General features: G+C 45.0%; 1 protein-coding gene across 2 annotated transcripts; it reads right to left on the minus strand.

The window, feature by feature from the left end:
• Positions 1-40: 40 nt before the first annotated feature.
• Positions 41-19,438, minus strand: CA6 (carbonic anhydrase 6). 2 transcript variants are annotated; one of them, XM_033007581.2, is made up of 10 exons: positions 19,227-19,438; positions 11,476-11,568; positions 9,216-9,398; positions 5,236-5,384; positions 4,738-4,833; positions 4,107-4,173; positions 3,363-3,520; positions 2,073-2,196; positions 1,531-1,629; positions 41-991 (listed from the first exon to the last, which is right to left on the minus strand). In XM_033007581.2, the coding sequence occupies exons 1-10, from the start codon at positions 19,375-19,377 to the stop codon at positions 378-380; spliced, it is 1,734 nt and encodes a 577-aa protein (XP_032863472.2). In that variant the 5' UTR covers positions 19,378-19,438; the 3' UTR covers positions 41-377. The 2 variants fall into 2 exon arrangements, with proteins under 2 accessions (XP_032863472.2, XP_032863473.2); XM_033007582.2 differs by lacking the exon at positions 11,476-11,568.
• Positions 19,439-23,550: the final 4,112 nt, after the last annotated feature.

Below are 23,550 nucleotides of genomic sequence, written 5' to 3' on the forward strand. Positions count from 1 at the left end.
GGAAGGGGCAGTGATGTGATGGTGAGAAACTGAGACCGAGTGAAGTATGTAAGAGAAATTTTATTTGAGAAAGTGGCTCCTTTGACCAAAGAGAGAGGCTCTCTGGCATGTAGAAAGATCTATGTATGGGGACCTAAATCAAACTTCTAGGAGGGATGTGACTACAGACTGTGCCAAGTTCTGCTCTCCTTTGCCTCGATCCCACTGATCGAAGCTTTGCTCTCTTGAAGAAACATCCTGGAGCACTAGCAGGTTCAAAGTGACCCTATACAAAGCAGAAGGAGAAACGAGCAACTAAGCTGAGTTTTTCTCAGTTTCCCCAGCAAGCAGTTTGGATTCTTCTGCTGCCTTAAAAAAAAAAAAAAAAAAAGCTGGGGTCACTGACAGCTGGTGTCAGACTCCAGAACCACCCCCCCCAAGAGGGTCATGGAGGTTTCTCCCCATGCTATGATATCTCCCTTCAGTTGCCCTGGTTTGCACAGTGCAAGTGCCCGAACATCTGCAGGACTGAGAACTTGGCTCCAGAGGTTCACATGAGTCATCCACCCTGCAAAACCGTTGGAGAACGTCCCAAGAAGAGTGTCTCTGGCTTTCCCAAGGACAAGCGTTCCTCCAGCCTGGCTCACGTACCCCTTCTGGATACTCTTTCCTTTGCCAGCTGCTCCATTGAGCCATAAATTTGCCATTCCAGACTGGGAGGCCCATGCCATGCAGTAGTGCAGCCAATCTTCTGCCTTGTGGTACAGGGGGAAGCTGATGCAATGGCCTCCTATCCACAATCCCACATCTGTGCCCACAGTCATCACTAGCTCATTATCCCTCTCCTGTGTGGAGTAGGAAAGAACAGTCTGACTGCCAGCATGTTGGGCTTTTGTCCAGAAACATAAGGTGAAGGCTTGGAGGGACATATCACGGAGGGGATGAACATACACAAAACTCTCAATGTTTTCCACAGGGAAGTAGAAAGCTGGAAAAGTGCTGGATTTAATACCTGAAATAAGCCAAAAGCCAGCTGTTACATTTCCTGCTGTGCTTATAAATCAGCCCAAATCCTGAAGAATACACCCATAGGACCTGGGAGGGCTGTGGCAGTCTTAGCTGTCTTGAGCCACAGTTACTGACATGTTATACCAACAGGGAAGGAGCTTGAAATGATGAAAAGCTTAGCTCCCTCACCCAACTGTTTGGGAAAATAATTTCTCCCCCGCCTTCCTTTCTTCTCATCTTAGGTAAAATAAAGATGATGATTCTTTATTCTAGGGGAACTGTGAGCTAAATTTCCTCACTGTTTGTAAAAATGTGCTTACATTTTGCAGAAGAAAGCGACAGTTGCCATGAGATTAGCTAGAGTAGGGCTAGATTTAATGATGTTGTAGTTGGAGAAATTCCATCAGCAGGTATGGGACAAAATTCTACCTGCACGTATTGGTATCAAACCTGTTAATGACTTAGGCCATTCAGGACAGCAGGGCATGGTTTCTTCATCCTTGCCAAGTAAGCTGGGCTCAAGAATAGATGTGTATTTCTTACCTATGTGGCTCACTCCATTCAGCAACTCGCTCTTCATGTCTAGGAGCTGCATCTGTATTTGTTCCAGTTTGAGGTTGAATTCTTCTGGATGGCATTGTTCTAGAGCAATCAGACAGCTGTATTTACAGAAGGCCAGGACCTGCACGTCGTCAGTTTTCTGCTTTCTAGTTTGTAGAAGGTTTGGGGAAAACCTTTTGTTTTAAGATGCAGTCTCACCTCCGCATGGTAATCAGCCATGCCAGAGCTGTTCCTACAACAGTTAGTGTACCTTGCCCGTATGGATGCAGACACACCTGAACCTCACGTTCTTGTGTGGTGCCATGTAGCACCCCTTATCTTGGGCAATCTGTGGGACATGGCTGCAGTCAAAACAAAGGGCTGGCACTCAACCTCCAGCCACCACTGCACCATCAGAAGCCAGATGTGTTGGCAGGGGACAAAGGGGCGCATGGGTCATCTCTACCTGGGACAGGTCATCTCCAGCCTGCCTAGCTGAAGTGATTTGCAACTTAACTCTTTCCACATGGGCTTCTTGTCCTTACCTTGGGTGAGTCTGGCTCTGAAGGAGGACTCCACCACCCGCCCGTTGAGGGGCTGAGCGTGCCGGTAGTCGTTGCGCAGTGTCCTGTTTTGCCAGTCCAGCAAGGTGTTCTCCAGGAGGCTGACCTGTGAGCAATGCAGGTTTACTGTGGAGGGCAGTGGGAACAGCAGTTCTGCCTAGAGGTGCAGTGCAGATCCTGCAGCTCAGGATTAAACCTGGCAATTTGTTATAGAGGAACCCACAGGGTCTCTGGCTGTGTATTAGCAAGGGAAAGGAACAGAACGTGAGGGCTCTTACCAGCTAATTAATGATAAAGATATTTTGCCTGCAGGAAGCTTTTAGCACCTGCCTGATGATATGGATGGATGGAGATTTTGCTGCTATTCTGTAACATATAGCTTTCTCACAAGTGCCTACTAGCCTTCCCCCTGCCAAAAAGAGTATTTCTTTTTCAAATGAGAACACACTGTGATCCTTCGCTACTGTTGTCTCCACTTGATCTTGTTCTCTTAGAAGAAAATGTTTCTGGTACTTTTTCATTAAGGAAGATGAACCACTCTGCAAGACTCAACAGTAAGTGTATTTCACTTGTGTTATTTTTTTCCCTGCTAAAGCCTTTGCCCTGACAAGGCGGGCAGAGGAGAGATGGGGATGCTGCCATGTGACGGTAATGCAACTGCTGGGACACGCTGGGTTACTGCCCGGTGCTGTACGCTCCTCTGTAAGGGCTCTGCTGGTGCCTGGACCAGCCCTCCCCTGTCACACAGCCAAAACTCACAGCAGGCTACTGAAATATCCAATCTAGCTGCACAGTGTACAAGACAAAAAAACCCTGAAATATTATTCTAAAAATGTGCCAATTATTCTGTAATTATTTTAATGTTATGAATGGCTCTTTTATGTGGTTCTTTTTTTGGTGGGGGGTGGGTGGGTGTTGGACTCTTGCCATAGTTTTTGCCTTATTGATTCTGACTGATCTCTTCCTTTTTATAGCACTTCAGCATGGTTGAGCTTAACTGAGCAGAGAGGGTTTGTAATCCTCACCAGAGCTCAGGTAAACAGCTCTGCAGAGACCGACCCTTGCTGTGCTGTAGCATCACAGTGTCCTTACAGCCACCTGTAATTCCAGTTCCTTAGGAGCCTACCCCAAAAGCCTTAAATGAGAAATGCCCACTAGCTCCTCTGTCAGGCTGTTCCCAAAATCATGGGAGGACAGAAAGGAAACGTGTGTGGAAAGGTGAAGCATGGCGCAAAAAGAAGCTGCTTTCACTGGTAAACAGCTATCACTGACCTGTGTGTGTGACAGGACAATCGGAGAGTGAAAGATGGTCCAGATCACACTCTCGGAGCAAGGTGGGGTTGTTAGTGAGCCCTGGTACCTGTAGAAGTGTGAGAGGTTTTCTGGCAGCATGGCTTGGACATCCAAAGAAATGAGCTTTGTTGATTGACCTCAAAAGGAAACCGAGAGGCAATATTAACAACTAATGGGGAACAAAGAGAAAGAGGAGAGTGGTTTTAGAGCGAGGGTTGGCAAATCACTTTGCCCAGAGCACTGGTGTATTAGACCTTTGGCAGAATGGGATGAAGGTGGAGGGTAATGGATGATCCTTTGAGTGGATCTGCAGTTTGTCATTGAGGTACTTGGGGTCCTGGAGGTGGTGGGCAACTGCACCTCAGTGCTCTGCTAGTGGCCGTTAGTCCTCCCAGGAAGCCAAGTGTATTAGTGCACAGAGAACCTGCTGTCTGGGCGTACAGACCGCAGGCTGGTCGGAGGTGGTTGGTGGATGGTGCTGCGGTGTGTTGTGTAGACCTACCAGGACTATGTTCGTTGGTGCCTTGAGCATCTTCCACACCCCCTGCTCTGTGGGCGGCTCTTGGAGATGCGTGGGCAGGGGTTGTGAAGTTGTGCATGGCTGGGGATGCTCAGCCACAGAATTGCAAGCAAAGCGTCTGCAAAATGTCTGGCCCCAGACCCAGTACATATGCACAGCATTTGGGAGTATTGAGGATGGAGAAAGGCATTCTCCAGCCTTACCTGCAAACCTGATTTTTGCCAGTTTGGAAATGAATTCACTGTAGTAGGTGTTCTCGAAGTGTCCATCCTAAACACAGCATAGAAACTTGAACAAAAGGTTAGTGGCCTGCCTGTCCTTCTATACTACTAATCAGCTTTGGAGGCTAATTGATGAATTGGAGACAAAGAGAACAAATATCACAGATTTCTTGACAGGCTGGACAATCCTAGGCATGATAAGGTATGTACACCTAGATCTTGGGTAGAATAGTGAACTGTAAGGATCCATTTTCACCCCTTCTAAATCCACATAAAATCAAGTGTTCCCATTTGCAAATCAGAGCAAAGCCTTGAAGTACAGCAGGGAAAACCCAGCTGCTACACCTGACAATCCGTCTGTACTTCTTATGGGGCATATATTTCTGGGGCTCCCAAGTTTTATTGGCTGGTATCGTGCAAGCCCCAGATGGCAGAAGGGAAGGACAGTGCTGCTCCGGCACAGCTTCCTCAAACTGGTGGCAGACATGGTGTCTTAGGATACATGTGCAAAGCTAGCACTGGCTGCTGGTGTCGGGACCTGCTCAGACTGTGATTACAGTATAAGTAGCAATCACAGACTGTCCCTGCTCAGCAATCTGGGCATCAAACCTACCGCATACAGGAAGGCAAGCACGGCCAAGCCATTTGGTTTGTCTTTGGCTTCTTCAAAGCTCGAGTAGTCAGCTGAGTTGTAATGGACAATGTGCAGCTGCCAAAAGAGAGACTGGGTCATTTAGGAAGAAGTGATAAATGGCCTCCTCAGTGCGTTAAAGGACCAAATACAGACTGAAGAGTCACTATCCTGCTTCCTGCTGCTTGTGCCTCACAGCACAGCCAAATAGACCATTAGTTTAACAGGTTTGTGATGAATGTGGAGGAACATCTCCATCTTTGAAGGGTATTACTGCTATTTCAATGGCTTTTCTTATTCTCTGCCAGCACCATCAGGCTCAGCCCCTGCATTGCACCAACCACCTGCACTTACGGGAGCCCTGTTCCTCCCATTTGCCTCTGCATTGCTTTCTGCAGGCTTTGGGGGCTGCAGCTTCCCATTTCCCAATTGCCAGGCTTGGAACGCACCCCCCCTCCAGCCCGCTCCGTTCACAAGTACCTCTGCGAAGTATCTCATCCCATCTATGGTGTGTTCAGAGCCGCTGGTCTCCAGGTCCAGGCCCCCCCAGTGCAGATGCATCTGTACAGCTGTGTAGAGGCCTGGGAGCCCTCTGGAGATGTGCAGGGTGGGTGGCAAATCAATCTGAACTGAAAAACAGGATTGGAGACAGCAATGGGTGCAGCCATGCCTGTTCTTGTAGCTGCGCTTATACTGCCTAGTGATTTTCTGCAATTACATCCTCTCTGAAATAAGCTGGCACAGTCATGTTCAGGGAACTAACTCCAGTATGCAAGGGAAACCACCGAAGTTTAAAGCTCGATGTGCTCAAAATCATTCCTGACCTCAGGCTTGAGCACCACAGAGACCACACCAGGCCCATAGCAGCTCTGGGGTTTTCCTAAGGCTGTAATAAAAATGCTTTAATGCTAATCTCTCACACAGCACATCACAACTTGCAAGGCTCTGCACAGATTTACTAACTACTTTAGCCCCCTTTTCTTCCTTGGAAATAGAACTCAAGAAAGTGACTGGCCTCATCTAACCTGTCATCATAATTTCCAGTATTCTGGACTCTGCATCTTCTAGGAGCAGGCATACTGACCAGAGCCCTGTAAGCTTGAAAAGGCTCTGTTAATGCTTGAAGGATTTGTAGAGACAAATCTCTTTGCTTCTCCTTGCCAAGGAGTATTCACAAAGAGACTATAAAACATTTGTCTTCTTGCTAATGTACTGCCACAAATCATATGTTATGTTAATAAATATGCCAAACCTATGATTGAAAATGGAGAATTGCCTTGTCCTAATGAAAGCCCAGAGCATGTTATAAAAAATAGCAATGATTCTTGCAAAATGCAGCACAGTATATGATTCATTAGTCATAGTTTGGGTTTGCAAGAAGTTTCTTTTGTTTGTAAGTTGTTTACAGACAGACAAGATGAAAACATGTTTCCTTGTAATATCTGAAAGAGTCTAGAGTGGGGAAAAAAAAAAATATCTACCTTTTTACTTAATATACCTGCTGACTGACTTCCATAATTATAGTTATTTACCTCAAGTACCTCACACTGGTTTCTACTTTCTGCAAAACACGGAGAATTGTGTCCCTGTTTTATGGGAAACGTAAGTCTTCTGTAAGATATCTTATGCAAATACTGTACTGAAGCCATGAAGGTAGGTGACAGCCCAGTTTGCTTCTACTTTTCACCTGTGGAAAGTATGACTGCTCTGAGCTGGAAGCGCCTTACTCCTGCTTAGCTCTAGTTGTACCAGGCAGTGGAAAATCAGCTGGGATTGTGCGGTGTGAATCTGAGTGCAACCACGCCTTTCTCTAGTACTTCTGCTCTGCAGTTGGGACTCATGTCCATCGTTGCTTTACAGTTTACAGCATGTGCAGCCAACCTATTTTTCCATCTCTGGCCTCTGAGGTGACCAAGTTAACTAATGAAGGCCACAGTTGAAGTCCCAGTTCTAAGTCAAATCTGCTACTGGAGCAAGCTGCACACATCCCGCATGGATGACATTTTAATCTTCCAGAGCTGTGTGTGTCCTCGCTACCTGCTAGAAGACCAATCCTGTTCAAACAAACAAACAAACCACACCACAGAAAAAAACAAGTCCAAATGCCAAATACGAAAGGTTGTCTGTGTGAGTGTGTCTGCAGGCAGACACCCTGCACTACTGCAAGTAGGCTTCATCAGGTGGGATTCAGCCTGGTAATTATACAGCTAGAGAGAATAAGTAGCTGGTTTCTTAGGTGAGACACTTGGTCTTCAGCTCCTGGGAGCTTGTAAGGAGAGTCCTGCTGTTAAATCCATCTCCTGTCCCTGTCAGATCTGCTGAATGTTTTCTGATTTGACCCAGTGGAATATTTTCCTGGAGAGATACGGCTACCTTGTCCCATCTCACTGAACCCAGTAGGAAAACCTAGCCTGAGTTCACAGGAGCTGTGAATAAGGACAGTCATTTTCTTTTGTGCTATATGAAAATGCCCTGCATCGGAAAATCATTGTTTTGATGTTAACAAAAGAATAGGAAAATACACACATGCAGACAGATCTGAAAGCTAAACCTGCAGGAATTAATTTGTAAGCAGTTGGGGTAGCAATGCTGACATGAGAGCTTCTGACTGAATATTGAGCTCGTGTGGGCAACAAACAGGGGTTATGATTTTTTTAGAAATACAATCACAGCAGTCTTTCTCTGAAAGCAGTGTGTCTCATCACTTCATTTCCTTGCTTTCACACTGTATTTCTCTATCTCTGTCACAGAGAGGAAGAAAGGACTGTTGTGCAGGATTAAAAAGCTACCAGCTTTGTGTTCCAAACACCTTCCCAAAAATACTCATTCCATCCCCTCTGCAGCTATTGGAAAATGCTCTCATTGCTCATCTGTAGTCCAAAAGCATTATCCCAACAGTACCAGCTGATGAATTATTTAGACAATGAATTACAGACTGCAGCAGGGGAATCCAGGACCTCCTAAATTATATGTCTTGCCCTGAGACTGTGTGGCCAAAGGCAAGTCTTTTAACCCACACTGTGCTTCAGCTTCCCTTCCCGAGACCTGAAATAATAATCCTCTGACTGTAAGGCAGGGATTCTCCCCTGTGTTGTACTTTGTGACCTACATTTAACTGAACCTCAGATGCAAACTTGCTACTGAATAATGTTTCTCCATTTGTATCACTTCTTATTATTGCACAGGGGCAAAAGATGCATTTTCTGAATGCAGAGAGGAGTCAGTGTGCCCCAAATATCACTCATTGCTATAGTCCTGCAATCTTATAGTACACTGAAATAAAAGGCCAATTTACAATGCTCTATCTGCCTTTTATCCCTTTCTAATGTCTAACAGAGAAAATATATTGCAGAGACATAACTGCCTTTTATTTCTCTGGTTTATATATGTGGTTTTGGAGAGCTTTCCTGTGTGATTGGGGGAAACGGCAAAACTAGGAGAGTAGAATGAAGTGAGATAGCAAAGCAAAGGTGAGTTAAAAAAAAAAAAAAAAGGGCATTATCTGTGAATAGCAATTCAATCAGCTAAAACGAATAATCTGTTCCCACATTGTCACGAGCTTGACATCCTCCCAGGACATCTGCTCTGCCCGGAAAGAAAAAACTGCCTACTGCTACAGCAAAGCCGGCTCATTCCACTGCATTTCAACCTAGTATCACTTGCTGGGCACAAAAGGTTTGTGCTCGTGTTCTAGCTGTGGCAGAGTGCTGAGATGAACACGTGGGAGCTGTTCCCATATCCTGCGCGTGCTGGGAAAACACATACCTGAACGCATAATGTCACCTTTGTACCCCAAACACAATAAGTGCATGTGAAACCTCCCAAGGATCCACCACAGCGTATTTTATAGCTTAAAAGGGGAAATCTGTCCGGTTTGGCTATCTGTTCCATCAGCTGCCCCAGGAGGAAGGCATGATCTTTCTCTCCCTGAACCCACTGCGGGGCCTGACCCGGTACGATGCACCGAACCCTGCACTGGTCAGTGCAGAACGCTAACAAAGCGGTGGGGATAAAAGCGTTGGGTTTTCAGGACAGGCCTACCATGACAGACATTTGTCTTTCAAAAAATATGAGGCCTTTGGTTCGCTGCTGCTGGCCTGTTCCCTGTGGTGGTGGCTGCCAGCATCACCCACTGTCATGGAGACCACGCGTGGGATGCCCCAGCTGCTGTGTGTGCGGTGATGCGGGGAGCCATGCAGGTACGGAGCCATGGCTCAGGGGGCAAAATGGGACAAAATGGGGCAAAATGGGGCAAAATGGGTATGGGCAGCACTTGCTTCCTTGTGCCTTAGAGCCGCTCTTTCTGACGGAAGGGTGACTGACAGCTGGAGCTGCTGCAGGACCAAATAAACTGAGCTCTGTGTTCTGATTTCTGTTTCAGGCTGCTCCTTTGTCAACAATGACTTGTTGACTGGCTCCTCTTTCTAGGTAGGTAACGAGAAGGATCCCCCCAGTCTTACCAGAGTGACCGTTGTTGGTCATTGTGAAATCCCCCTGCAAAGGCCCATCGTAACCACTCAGCTCCAGTTGCAGCAGCTGGGGGTTGTACTGCACTTTTTTCCTCTGGATGTCAATTGGAGATTGGTGCTTGCCAGCACAGTCTGCAAAGTGCCTTCCCCAGTGCTCTTCATCCAGCTCTCCTTCTGTGTGGAGGAGAAGCAAACCAGGTTATTTGGACATGGTGAGAACTGGTGTTAGCTCAGAAGTCGGAAAACTCTTCTCAATTGCTGGCAGGACATGTCAATCTAGTTATTATAACACCAGGAGCTGCAGCAATAAAAGACTGCTCTGCCATCCCTAGAGTGAAAATATACATTATTCTGTCTACAGGACAACTGTGCTGCAAAATGAGAAACCTGCATTGCAGTAATAGCTTACCGATCACTGGAGACTGAACGTTCACCAAAAGAGAAGCAGTGTTTATATAGAAATGGGGATTTAAATGGCTCTCAGCTGCTAAAGGTGTGGAATCAGGTTCTCAACCAATATGAGAATGAACAGGATTAGGGCAATAGGTGGGAAGTCTCTGGTTGGGATCAGGAACTGGCAGAAAATTTGCTATTTTTAACTACGGAGAGAGATAACGAAGAATAGGAGTGAAATGGTTTAAATTAATTTAACCTTTTGTATGTTTTCTGGGATAGGAGAGGTCTGGGGTGGCTTTGATTTGTTTTTATTAACAAATCCCACTCTATTCTGAGTGCAGTGCTATGTCTCTTCCTGGCACCCCCTTTTTACACACAGCAAATAATGAGAAAGTGATTTATTGATTTTATGAGACAGATCCTGGTGTGGAATAGGCCCTGAGCATCCCAGTTTCGGGATTCAGCTGATTGCTCTGAGCCCTTGATGCTACTTCAGCCCCCAAGCCTAGCAGTCCCTAAAGATCACGCTGAGTGTTAATACCAGCTCCTTTTTCTGCTCAGTGTCCCCAGCTCAGACACAAACCCTCGACATGGGAGGAAGATCTCAAGGCCCTGGGTTCACCTGCACGTGCTCATCACCACCACAGGTATGTAATACTACAAACCTCTGCTCGCCTATGGAGGAAGCAAATGTGTAGGAGAGCTGCCATGCTGGATGCTGTCCTTTTTCCAATGGCTTTTAGCCCTAATTTGAATCTTTCCTGCAGAGGTCTGTGTGCTTCTGAAACTCTTCACAAATGCTTGAATGCTTCAAGGCTACTTGCCCTCTCCACAGTGCTGTATTTATGACTTTAAGGACAAGTAGAAATTTTGATGCCATCTCTGTCATGGCTGTGACTGACAATCAGTAAGGAAACCTGTTTTTCTTCACCTCAGAACTGCAATATATTGATTGATGTCAGAGTTATGTCTGTCTGAGACAAACAAAGCTAGAGCTAAGGAATAATCATGTGATTGTTGAACTCACTGACTTCAAATCCTGCAAAGATGGTTTGGAAGGAGAAGTGATTGTTGTAAAAAGAAAATAGTTCAAAGCTACTTCACCATCTTCCTAATTTTCAAATTATTATAATTACAGCCACATGTGAAGATTTGTTACTATTTGCTAATTCTTTTCTTTTTATTTCATTTAAGCAAAGTCAGTTTGCAGGTATTTGTTTCCTGACGTTGATTAAATATGGGGGGCTTAGGCGATGCAGACAGCCTGGCCAAAAGAAAATCCAGGGAAAACTTCTGCAAACAGCTTAGTGTCCTAATTGCAATATGGCATCTATTCAACAATATTCTTTGTTTTAGCTTGATTCCCAGCCCACTAAAGATCACAAAAGGACTACCGTTTACTTCAATGAGCTCTGCAAACAACACCCTGAAACAAATGAAAATCAGATAAAAATCTCACAAAATACATAAATAAGCACTTCTTAGTGATCTGTACTGCATAGGATATGACAATAAAATAATAAGCTGGCAGGATTTAAAGCTTTTCATTCCAGGATCATCCAAAGGGCAGCTTTTATTCTAACACAATGTAAAGATTTCCCTCATTGTTTGAACCTCATTGGTCTGCCAACTCTGACAATGTGTCCTAACCACACAAAGGAGTAAAAAGGGGTGACATTGAAGAGAATCACTTTCAAGACACACAGGCATCAATAAAGTGGAATAAATTAGCTGCTCTGTGGAGATCTTTCACTGATTGAAAGAGTCAAGCTGACTATTGCTTCTGCAGCACAAAAAGGATGGGAGCAACTCTAGCAAGCAGTAGCAATCCCAAAACAGCTTCATTTTTCATTACCTTTGTATGTCCAGTGCACTAGGTGAGAGCAGCTCAGATGCACCAGGAGCAGGTAGAACAAGACAGCTGTGACCCACATGTCTCTCGCTGTATCTGCAGTCAGAACCAAGGTGGGGAGTGCATTTCTTTAAAAATCCTCAGGAAGCGTAAATACCAATTTACTCCAGGTCTGGCCTTTCTAGCACCCATCCCGCCCTTCTCACCCATCCGAAACAATAACAGCAAACAAAGCTACAGAGAGGTTTTATTTGGACAGTCAGCTTTAAACACTAAAGGCACTTTATTGATCCTTTGCAGCAAGCTGCCCCTGCAAATGGAACAGGTTTCCCCCCATGGTCAAAGCCGATGGCCTCGGAGTCACTGTCTGACCCCAGCTGCCACACACTCACTGCCCGCTTTTCCTGAGCAGATAGAAAAGCTTCGTTGCAAGTATCCTTAAAACAGTGCTTTGTAAACAAAGCTACCTAACACAGAGCTCAGAACGCTGCCTTGAGATGGCCAACTGTTTCCTTATTACACAGAGGAAGGAGCCAAGGCAGAAGGCATTTATGGGACTGGTTTTCAAAAGTGCCAAACGGTCATGATCTTACTGGAAGTCAAAACTGTAGACATGTAACTCCGTTGAAAATCGGACTTCTGAGGCCAGATTTAAAAGTGCTCCACACCCACATGCCTAGTATTTCGAAGAATTTTGCTTTCAGCACCTTCCCTAGTCACTGAAAATCTAGTTTTGAATGTGAGAGATTTGCAACCTTTGGAATATTAAGAGTTCTGAAAAACTGTTTAGACTGTTGAAAGATACAGGCATGACACAAGACAGTGAAACCCTGGTGACTTCTTTAAAAAAAAAATACAGGAATTCAAATAAAAACTATCAGGTGTCAGATGTCTAAATGCTCTTGTGGACTTCAGTACCTGCTCTGTACATCTTCAGACACTAGATTTCCTTAAAAATGCATCCCAACCAAATAACTTTCCAAGGTCCTATAAAAAAGTCATTTGGCAAACCAGGGAACAGACCATGGATCTTCTGCCTCCCTTTCTGTATCCTGTATTAGGCAAATGTCACTCTCTTTGAAAAACCTTGTCCCCCACAGGAATGACACCCTACCGACAGCCCTTTCTGCCCAGCAGTGCCTCCCATAAACCCACAGTTTAATAAAAAAAGGGGAGCAGAAATCTCTCCAGGAATGGAATTTTCACCTGAAAATTCACCTGGAATTTTCACTGAGAAGAGCTGCAGCTTCCACCAAACACAGTACAACTTTGCTGTTGATTTTAGGTGACAGGCAGCAATATTAATCACTTGGCAAGAAAGCTCACATCAGTGAAATCTCAGCACTTCTGTTTTCAATGTTCCTGCCACTTGCAATAATATTTGCAATTATTATTTTCAGCAATAAGGTACATAATAACAACAATTCAACAATAAAAGTCATAGGTGAGTTATAGATTTCATGTGAACTCAGGTTTCTAGGATTAGACAGTACTGAAGAACAGAAGCAGGTTTTTTTATTCAAAATCTTATTCTTTGCAAGTGAATTGTTAACATTAAAAGGCCTCTCCTGGTTTGCTGTTTTGTGCAGTGCGTATTTAATCTTTGGGAACTGCTGTAATATTGAGTTGATGAACCAAATGTGTATTTTTCCTTCTCTTCTCTAAAGAAATTATTTATTCTGACAGTTGCACTGAACTGTGTAAGGACTAAACTAATCAAACATGCCCTGCAATGCACTTCATAATCCTTGTGTATCCAGTTGGGTAAATAAACTTTGAAATTAGCTGAGGGAGAAATGTTGGGGGTTTATACCTGTTTACACTCCAGGATTCCACACAGCAGCACAAGAAGGTGTGAACAAGAGTCAAGAACAGGAGGTCACCTCTGCACCAAAGCATCCCTCCTGTCACCCTGCCTGGGTGTGCACGCCAAGAATGTTTAAATTGATGTCGTTTAGGGACAGGCTGTTTCTCTTGCCTGTGCTTTATCGATCATCTAGCCCAGTCTGCACAAAGGATTTGAAATAAAGCCCATTTGGGAATGTACCGGTGCCAGGAAACTGGAGATGACAGTGAATTAATTTTTAATGGAGCTTTTGCAATATGCTAAAATTGTGACATTTCGCTTGACATCAGCAGGAGCTGGGGGTGCTCAGCACAGCAAAAAACCACATCTTTGTTAGCTCAAATTAGCTTTCCCCAAATTAGTGGCTACTCTAGAAGACACAGCAATCTGAGGAAAGGATTTACTAAGGGCACTAAGTATGAACTTGTTTCAGAATTACAACAGAACAATAATTTTAATTAAACTCTTTAAGTGTATCTGAATATTAAGCTTCTAACTACAAGCTGAATAATATGGAAGGAGTCTTTCTCCTGTATAAAGTATTGCACACATCAACCACTGCTTATTGGTTCTTGGAGCTACAGCTTTTTTTAGTGTATATGGTATTAAACCTGACTGGCTTGAGGCTTGTCTTTGTTAGTCATCTGTTTTGCTACCTCCATGTAATTGCTAGAGACAAGTATGGATGTAGTGCCCAGGAACTCCAGATATCATGGCAGAGCTGTGCTTGAAATAAACTGATGTTTTACAAGTGAAGACGACTGTAGGTCTAAACAGGACTCATCTCTGCATCCGAATTTAGCCAGTGGGAAAATCTAACATCAGGTATCTCAGCCATGAATATTCTTGGCATGATTTCCTCACAAAGGCAGGCTATTTTCACACAGATGCAGTTACACAGACTTCAGCCTCCTCCCTCCCACCTCAACTACAGTAGGAAATAAGCCTTTTATCCCACATCATTGGCTTCCATGCACTTCACTTTTATCTCTACAGTTTTCCCTGACTCTTTGCCATCTTCTAAACCCTGCTTCTCCCAGGCTATTCCCTCTGTCCTCGCTGGCCTAACACTCATCTCAACTCTGACTTTCAGATCCATTCTGAGTATTGGTAGCCACATTAAAACCTTGACATTGCACTGAAGTAGCTGGCTCAATACCTCAGTGCTCCTTTGACCAAAACTTGAAAGGGTTAACACATTTCCTTCTGAATCAGAAGGAATTTCATCAGGGTTGCAGTAATAGCTGCATCACTCCCAAGTCCAGCAAACAGTTGACCAGGAGCAAGCTGCTTGATGAGAGACAGGCAGATTGTCTTCAGTCAGGCTATCTAGGTTTTCGTAAGTGATTCTAAAACCTGTTCACATAGAGCTCTCTCTGCTGAAGTCATGCTGGATGAATAAAAGTATTCAGAGCCTACACAAGTTTTATGAAAGACAAAAGGAGCTAGTGCTGGTCAGCCCAGCCCATGAATAAAGCTGTGCAGATTGAAACATGAGACTCTTTTATGCAACAATCCTTGTGATGTTTTTACATCTTTCTTCCAAAACTGACCTTCACTTCTTTGAAATTTTGTCCATGGTGGTTTTTTTTTCCTTTTTGCCCCCTGGCTTTCAACTACATACAGCGATCACAGAACTCAGGCAGAAAAGCGCTAGAATTCATTTCTCCAGTTCACACAATCCCTTTAGGCCTTCTTCCTCTTATATAATATTTTGATGTGCTTGACTGAATTCACCTTCTACCGTTATAAATTCAGATACATTTGTTGATTCTACTGGAGCTTTGTGATAGAAATGGGCTTTGAGGCTGTCAGATAGACACCAGAGATTTACACCAGTGTTCCTAAAAGCAGGATTTAACCATTTTCAAGCAGAGAGGTTTCCTCTGTGAATTCCATTTCACGGTCTAACAGATCTCAGCATTAGCTACCTGCAGTTCATTGTCAACCTAAATTTTCTTTTGCTTAGTTTCAGCCAATTACTCTTAGTTATAGCTATAGCCTTTGGATTATCTTAAAATACTTTTCTCTCTTTAATGTTCACATCACTTCTGGGGTGGTTATCACCTCACTGCACCAGAAGCATGAGCAGCCTTTTGCTCGCCATTTCCCCAAGGTGGAGAAAAGGACAATGTGATGCTATAAAAAGAAGAGAGCATGGTCAAATAATCCCTCTTCATTTTCATTTCCAGGAAACGTAATTACAGTTCTTGTAATATCTATATAGGTCTGCTCTGCAGATTTTGCTGAAAGTGACTTCATGTTCTGGATATCTACTTGAGACTTTGAAAAAAAAAACAAAATGTGAGGGGAAGATTAGGGGGGGGAGGTCAATCTTTCCTCGCCATTTAGTGTGAGGTACAAAGGAACATGGCCTGAGCATGGAGATTGAAGGAGTGCTGCCCAGGGAGAAATTTTTCCATCATACCAGGGCTCTGTGCTGTGGACTGGATGGTGGTGGGATAAAGAAAGAATAATTCAGTGACAAGACTGCTTGTCAGCATGTGCAAATACCTGCCCACCTTCTCAGACACTGTGTTATTAGTATTGTATATATATCTGCACCTCCTTCCATGAAAATATTAATTTTGCTCCTGATCTCCCAGTGTAATAACATGCAGAGGAAGCACAGTTGCAGCTCAGTCTCTCTGAAAACCAGTATTAGCAGTGAATAAACAGAGGAGAAGACCCCAAGCCCCTTAACAAACAAACACTCTTCACAGGACAAATAACGAGTCTGGAAATGTGGCTGTTGCCCACTGCTGGGTAAGCACTTTTCCTTTCTTATTTCAGCTGCATTGTGTGCTGAGCAGCTGTGACATCCAGTGGCCAAACACAATACAGTTGCCTTTGGTACAGAACTCTTCATACATGGTAACAATAACAGAGCCCTTCCATTGCACTTTTCATCTTCAAAGAGCTGTGTAAACAGTAATTCATTAACCCCTACACAGCTCAGTGCAGTAGATGAATGTAGTGACCCTAAAAGTACCCATGAGAAGGGGAACCCACTCTCCAGGCTCCCCACAAGCACGGCAATCAGCTCTCCAGGGAGGTGCCGAGCCTGCCCTTGGGCCAGAGAGCAGGACCCTCACCCACCACTGCAGAGAGCAGTGCTGGGAGATAAGAGATCAGAAAGGTGCAGCTCATTCAGCATCCGATGAAGAGGCCACACCTGAGGAAGGGTTGTGGTCTATTTTCCCTAAAATACGGGAGCCCATACTAGGGGACTGGAGAAAGCTATATGAGAGGAGACAGCAGGACCTGAACTGGTTTGGAAGAGATGCTTTATCTGAGGCCTGGCCAGAGGAAAAGGCTTCTGCAGTGTTTTTCTGAAGATGTCAGAAGGCTGTTGATAGGTGAGGAAGGTAGGGAAGGGAGCGCAAACATGGATTTGGATTAAGGAATGCAGTGGGAGAAATCAAATAAATGAGACTGTAATGAGATGGTAGAGGTTAACTGGGGTTCCTGCTGTGATAGATAAATTGGAAAATACAGAAAACAAGAAAGCAAATCAGTGGAAAAGAGAAGCTGGGTCTCACCCATGGAACAGGGCATCCTATATTGATGCGAGCAAACATTTATTCCAGAAAGAAAGAAAGAAAGGACCAAGAGAAGGGTTTTTTCACAGGCCTATGTTAATGGGAAGGAATAGTGGGTATGAAGTCTCTGACTCAATTTGCTTAAAACTTGCTCAACTCTTTGCTGGTGTCTGAGGTATGTGCTGAGGGAGCTGAATGCACAGGCCAGAGTGTGTTTGCTGAGCTAACCACAGTCTAGGAGAGTTGGTTTTCAGTGGATGTTAGAGGTGCATATTACTCCATATTCCATAGAGCGTAAGATCCAGGAAGACACGTGAAAGTTACTTGTCTAGGTATGAATCTTCCAACTTAAGCTTCCATACTGGCCCATGCAGATGCTGTGTTTTATATGGGTATCTTTGAGGTCAATCCAGACATGCCTGCTTCCTTTTGATTATAAAAGCAGACTTGCATGACGTGGAGAGCCAAACTATTGACAGATGCATCCGGTTTCAGAGTTCAGGAAATCAGTCCCTGCTTTCCCCAAGTCGTCTGTGCCCTGGTGTTTGCTTGCTCAGACCTGCAGTGTTTTTTTGCTGCAGGCAAGGTCTGTGCAGGGACATTCAGCAAGAGCAGAAGTGCCCACAGCCCTTCCTCTCCCAATAGCTCATAACTACTGCACCCTGCCTGTGCAAGATGGGGGAAGATGATAGCAGCTAAAAGTAATTCCCATGAGAATGAGCTTGAATTTTAGGGCAGGAAGACAACAAGAAGGAAATTTAAATCCTACTGTCTGTGCTGTACCTGTTCTGTGGCAAGAGAATCCTGCTTGCTAACTCTTGTACTTTACATAAGTATTATGCACTCATTAGGAAAACAAATGAGTTTTCCTAATGTTATTGGTTTATTCATACTGTTTTTTCCAGTTTCCATCCTAAGAAATGATATTTGGTATTTAGGTATTTTTTAACGGCTACTCAATTTCTAGCTTTCTTTCCCCTTTATAGCAGAATATATTTCAACGTGAGAGGGAAAGACCTGCTCAGCAAGGAGTCTCAAACACCCTGTAAGAGGCAGTGCAATCCTGGCACACTGGCCTCTATAAAGGAGATTACTTAATGGTTTCGTCACGGTTTGAATAAGCAGCTACGGCCTTTGGATGCACAATTCCTGGCAATTAATATCCAGCTGGTTTAAAAGCTGTCAGTCTCACCTCAAATCACCATATCAGATCATTAGCTGCTGGGAAACGTACTCTTTGGTATACCCTGATTTGTGCACTGGTTCACTTCCAAATAACCCTTCACTATCACCTGAAAATGAAGGTAGTAGTTTTATATGTAGGTTTGCATTTACAGTGTTAAAAAAGTAATATATATTTTACCTACTTCAGCCATCTTACCTGCTTTTTTGTTGTTGCCATGGTTGTTGTGCAGCAATGTTCCATTTTAAAGAAAATATTCCAAGTATTCTGCCTAGTACATGAGTGTCTAACACAGGCCTCCTCGTATACTCATGCATGCTGATCACTGACCCATGCTACATATTCATAGCTGCACACAAACCTGCGTCCATAGCATCACTTCTCAAAAATGGTCAGTTAGTCTAATACTACCTGCACCTTCAGCATCCATTAAATCCCCTTTAGTACTGAATAAATCCTGAGCACCCGTTTCATAGAAAGTCTGATATAAAATTCTCTGACCAAGGTCTGTAAGTGCCCTGCTCTGTCCCTGCTGGCTTGCAAACTGGGGGCGGTAATTTCCATAGAAAATTCAAATCCCAAACCCACCAAAGATAGCTGGAATTGGAGAAAATCAGAAATCAGACTGTTGCTGAGACAGCAGGCTGAGGTCCCTGCAGCCATGCAGGGTTTGTCACTCTGATAGCAGATCCTCACTGACAGCTCTTAGGTTAATTTTTGTGCTGTAATTGTGAGGTTTCCATATGAGGACCTGAAAAGATCTAATTCCGCCTAGGTCCTCTCCTTACCCCACTCATTGTACTGAAGTTACTTTCAGTCTGGCTGTTAAAGTCAGGAACTGGTGGCTCTTAAATCATTTTCAGGACACTAACCAGTCCATCTCTAAAATCCTGGGAGAAGACAGGAGAATTAAGAGAAGTGCTTCAAGTTACAAGCATTAAGAAAGATATCAGGTCTGTCATCTCATGTCATTTCATTATTCATGTGCCTAAAACCCATGGTGTTTAATTGCAGAGTGAAGCTGTAAGACAAAAAAGCATGACAGAAAAGGGGGATGAGAAGCAAGAGAGAGGGATGTAAAGTCAGTGGAGGTTTTGAATACCTGGAAGAAAAACATCTTAAATGGTCATTCAATAATTTTAATAGATACCCAGAAACAACATTAGTCAGACTCTGCCATTACCTTTCCAATGAATGGTCCTTAAAAATACCACGATCTGCAGAGTCAATGAAGAGAAGAAATCTGAGCGACAGTGCTGTCTTCTGCAGCTTCCCTCCAGAGATCTCACTTTGACTGTGATGACGTAGTAACGCAGGCAGAAAGCCTCATTCATAAGGCTGCTTAGATACAGAACTGCTTTTCAAAAAGAAACTTATCAAAACATAAACAGGCTGGCACTTGCAGAACTGTCGGATGGAGTAGGTGAGGGTGGTGCACACACAACAACTCAGACACATGTTTTTCAGGTGTTTTATGAGGCACTGGTGAGAAAGAGAAGTCCCCGAGTATTCAGGAAGCGCTTTCAAGGTGCTATGAAAGCTCACGCCCTGGAATGCATAATGGTTATTAAGCATATTAATGCACCGGCAAACAAGTCCTGATCTGTGGTGGTTCTGCTCCCTGCCTTGGCATCCTCAGCCATTTGAACCAGGGATTTCACACTCTGCCAAGCTCTGAACTCTCTTGCCCAACCACTTTAAACAGGGAAGGGAAAAAAAAGGCTGGCCTAGTCAGCTTCTGTGCTCATGAGCATGTTGCAAGCAATCAAAACTTACATATATTACACTTACAATTTTACCATGGCCTGTAAAGCACCAGGAATGACTAGGCCTTGCAAAGGAAAGGGATTTTGATCACGAGAATCGTTTTCCACTTCTAGGTGTTGGATGCCTGTAAGCCAGATCTGTGTCAGTATTTTTTGTCCATCTGCTCCATCAGCATGTTACACCAATGTGTTAGTGTACTTGCACGGGCTGTCAAACTGGATTACTAGCTACAGTGGCTTTATGTTTCCTGAAAAAATCTGTTCCCAGTCTCTACTCCATTAGACATACATCCCCTTCCCAAACCATGAAAGAAATATATTATTTTACAACAGTGCACTGAGTATTTGATTAAGTGGTAACAAGCCTGGATTCCCACAGAAACTCATGCCAGCTAGGTATCTCATATCCTTAGAGATGCTCAACTTTTCCTTTGAATGAAAAATCAGGCAGGATACATGACTGAAAAGTGGCATTTTTAGTGTCAGCTCTGACTTTTACTTTAATACATATGGTACAGTGCAGTTTAAAATCTGCTGATCCAGGAAAAGTTGTACCAACACCTGAACAGTGCCAGACTTCTGATCATGGATGCCTGATCAACGCTGCCTTTAGCTACTGTAGTGCCAGTGTCTTCAGCTGCGCCCTCTCTCGCGGGACACACGATTCAGTGGAGCGGACACGACTCTTGGCACGGCATCCGTGGCCAGAACCATGAGTGAGTCCTGTGTGCCAGGGATGGGACCGTGCGAGTGGGGGGATGCAGGTTCCCCACATCCAGCTTGTCGCTCGTACTGCAGAGGATGAAATTTGCTTGCTTTGTGCTGTTTTTGTGATCACAAGGAAAGAAGAGCCTACACAAGGGACAAGAGGCAGACTTTAGGCTGGTCTTCTACAGCCCATCCTCTCTCACAGCTTTGGTTTGGTTGAACGGGAATACAGAGCTGCAAGAGGCTCCGTGCTGAGTTTCCCAGGTCAGAGGGTTTGCTTTACACTCTACTTCTGCCCGCTGCCAAGCTAATTATGAACTTGCATAATATATATTCTATTCCCAAACAGCACCCTCCCATACTTCACCATCAGTCTTTTGCTCAACTACTACAGTGTTGTATTTCACTCACCCTTAGGCTTTCTTGTGCTCCATCTTCTCTAGCTCGTTATAAGACTCAGCACCTCTGTGTGATTTTTCATGCATAGTAATCAAGGGACTTTTACAAAGTGCAGAGATGGTGGAGAGTCTCTAATCCAGCAGTTATGCAGCATAAAAATCCAGTTTTATCATTTCCAACATCTGATTGCTCAGGAGCATGTGTTTGCAGGGAAGGCTACCCTCTTGTGCCTTTGCATCAAGAAGGGTAATGCTCCAGGTTAAGTCAGGAACTATTTCCAAGCCACAGCTGTCAGGGGTATAACATGCTGTTTTGGGGAGTTTGGCACTGCAAAGAGTCATCTACCTATAAAATGAGTTTAAGTCCAAGGGGTTTTCCTGGCCGATATTGCTTTGCCTTAGCTGTATGCAACCCAGCAGCATTTCAACCTGATTCATGGCTGTGCAGCCCACATGAATCTGCACCTCCAGCAAAGCAGAAAAAGCACCAAAAAAAAATCATGTGGTGCTGCTGTGGGTACATGAGCCATATTGCACTGTCACAAAACAGCTTGGGATTCAAATGAGTCTCCTTGCTAGGAGCCCAGGAGTCATCGGGGGGGGCCTCGTGGGGTACTGTGTCGGCATGGCGTGCCTAGGGAAAGCGGTCAGTTCAAAAGATTTCCTTTGCTTTTTATTAGACTTAAAGCTTGTCTCGAGGGGATGTTCTCAGAAAGGAAAGAAAAATGTGCCCAGAAGAAATGATCAGTCAGTCAGGCTGGAAGGGCGAGGCAGTTCTGGAGCAAGCACAGACATAACTGACTTTGCAAGCAATAAAATGGCTTTGTATGGTGCAGTCAGGATGAAATGGGCACTGTCAGATCCCTAGAGCCCCTAGACCCCACTCCAGGCTTGGGGAACTTCACAGGTTTGATGTTTTGTACTTGAAATACTGCAGAGCCAGGGCCCCATCAGTCCGAACACAGGCTGTGTAGTGTCAGGTGAAATGGGAGAAAGCAAACCCAGGAGAATTGGGAGTCCCCATGGGGTTATACAGGTGAGTCTGGGCTCTGAAGTGTCCCAGCAAGACAAAGCACCAGTCCCTGCTCCGGGCTTCATGCTCTCACAGCTGGGGATGGTGCTGTGCCTTGGCGAGGAGCGATCATGTCCCAGAATGAAGGCTAAGGGCATGGGAAGGTGAGAAGGGACAAGACCATGCCTTTCCCAGATCAGCCTATGGCCTCGTTCCAATGTTTTGACCTTGCAATGGGATTCCCCTCATTGCAGAACTCCCTTCCACAGTGCAACGTGTGACTATCCCTCAACTAAAAAATCCTGGAAGAAAAACAGGCTTCATGGGAAGCATGGGAACACCTATTCTCCATAATAAACCCACAAAGACCTTTTGCTACAACTGCAACTTGTCTAACATACCCAAAGTAGTATATTCCCTGGCAGTCAGAGCACTGAGGAGAGCCTGGAGGAACAGTGGCAATCAAGGCTGAGGGGGAAGGAGGCACGTCCCCCCCCAGCACCACACCCCCCCACGGTCCAACGCTCCAGCACCAAGGAGGAGGCGAAGCAGGGCCTGGCCAAGCCGGTCACAGGGAGCAGCTACAGGTGGGGAATTGGGAAAAATACGTCCAGGAAGGAACAGGATCCTGCTGCAGGGCCGCAGCTGGGAACAACTCATGTGGGTGGTCATGTTCTTCTAAAATACCGCGACACGTGGTTAGCGCTGAGCCCGTAGACAGTTGACTGTTACTTTCCAGGCATGGAAGCTTTGCGGATCACAGAGCACCCAGTTCATTCAGTGGTGCATGGTTCGTACTTCACCATAATGCAGCAGACTACATAATTATCAGTGAGTAACTTGATGGGGTTTTCAACACCCATGGAGGGATTGGAGCTTTTCAGGGCAATGAATCACTCCATTTTGGCAAAGTCTTTAATTCTGTGGCCTGGTGTTGAGCTATGTTCTGCTCCGTTGTTTTTTAGTCCCAACTTCAAGCACATGTCTTGGGGTATCAGAGGCCCTTGTGCAGATCCAGGCAAAATGTTTGAAAAAGTTTTTGTTCCTGTTGGCACACTAGGATCTGAGGTGTCATAACTGACTGCATGAGCGCTCCTTCTGCACCTCTGGATGTGTAACAGTTATTCACTTCAAAATCAAAGTAAAGATTTATTGTATTTGTAATTAACCACTTCCTAGAACTAATAAACACACGCCTCTCTTCCCAGCCTTCCTACTGTCAGCATGCAGCCTCCGAGATGGCTTTAGTCCCCGTTTCTACACCCTCCTCATGGGAAAGCATGGCTGTCCCGTTCCTCCCACAGGCAGGGATGGGATTTCAGCACTCAGGTTGCAGAATCGTGGCAGAAACCAGGCTCAGCTTCCAGCGCCCGCGACAACAAACACGTTGCAAGTCCTTCTCTCCCCCCCGCCTCCCCCCCAACGTGTACGCAGGGACGGGCAAAGCCACTCGTAACCCACGTGCACGGCCGCGCACAAAGGGCCCCGCAGCAAAGCCCTGTGTGGATGTCGCTGGTGCAAGGGTTTGCCACACAAGGAGGAAAACCACCACGGGCCCCCCCACGCCCCCGGGAAGCCGCCATCTTCTCCCCGGATCCACGCGTGGGACGCGCCACCATGGGG

The sequence above is a fragment of the Tyto alba genome, unplaced genomic scaffold (genome assembly GCF_018691265.1).
Source record: "Tyto alba isolate M040663 unplaced genomic scaffold, T.alba_DEE_v4.0 Super-Scaffold_20000042, whole genome shotgun sequence".
NCBI lineage: Eukaryota > Metazoa > Chordata > Aves > Strigiformes > Tytonidae > Tyto > Tyto alba.

What these genes read in the sequence shown, in the direction of transcription:
- CA6 (XM_033007581.2), bottom strand. Translation starts at nt 19,377, where the DNA reads ATGAATGAGGCTTTCTGCCTGCGTTACTACGTCATCACAGTCAAAGTG. An exon ending in AAGGACCATTCATTGGAAAG is followed by an intron (nt 11,569 to 19,226) that starts GTAATGGCAGAG and finishes TTCTGACTGCAG; the next exon opens with ATACAGCGAGAGACATGTGG. An exon ending in GGATGAGATACTTCGCAGAG is followed by an intron (nt 4,834 to 5,235) that starts GTACTTGTGAAC and finishes CTCTTTTGGCAG; the next exon opens with CTGCACATTGTCCATTACAA.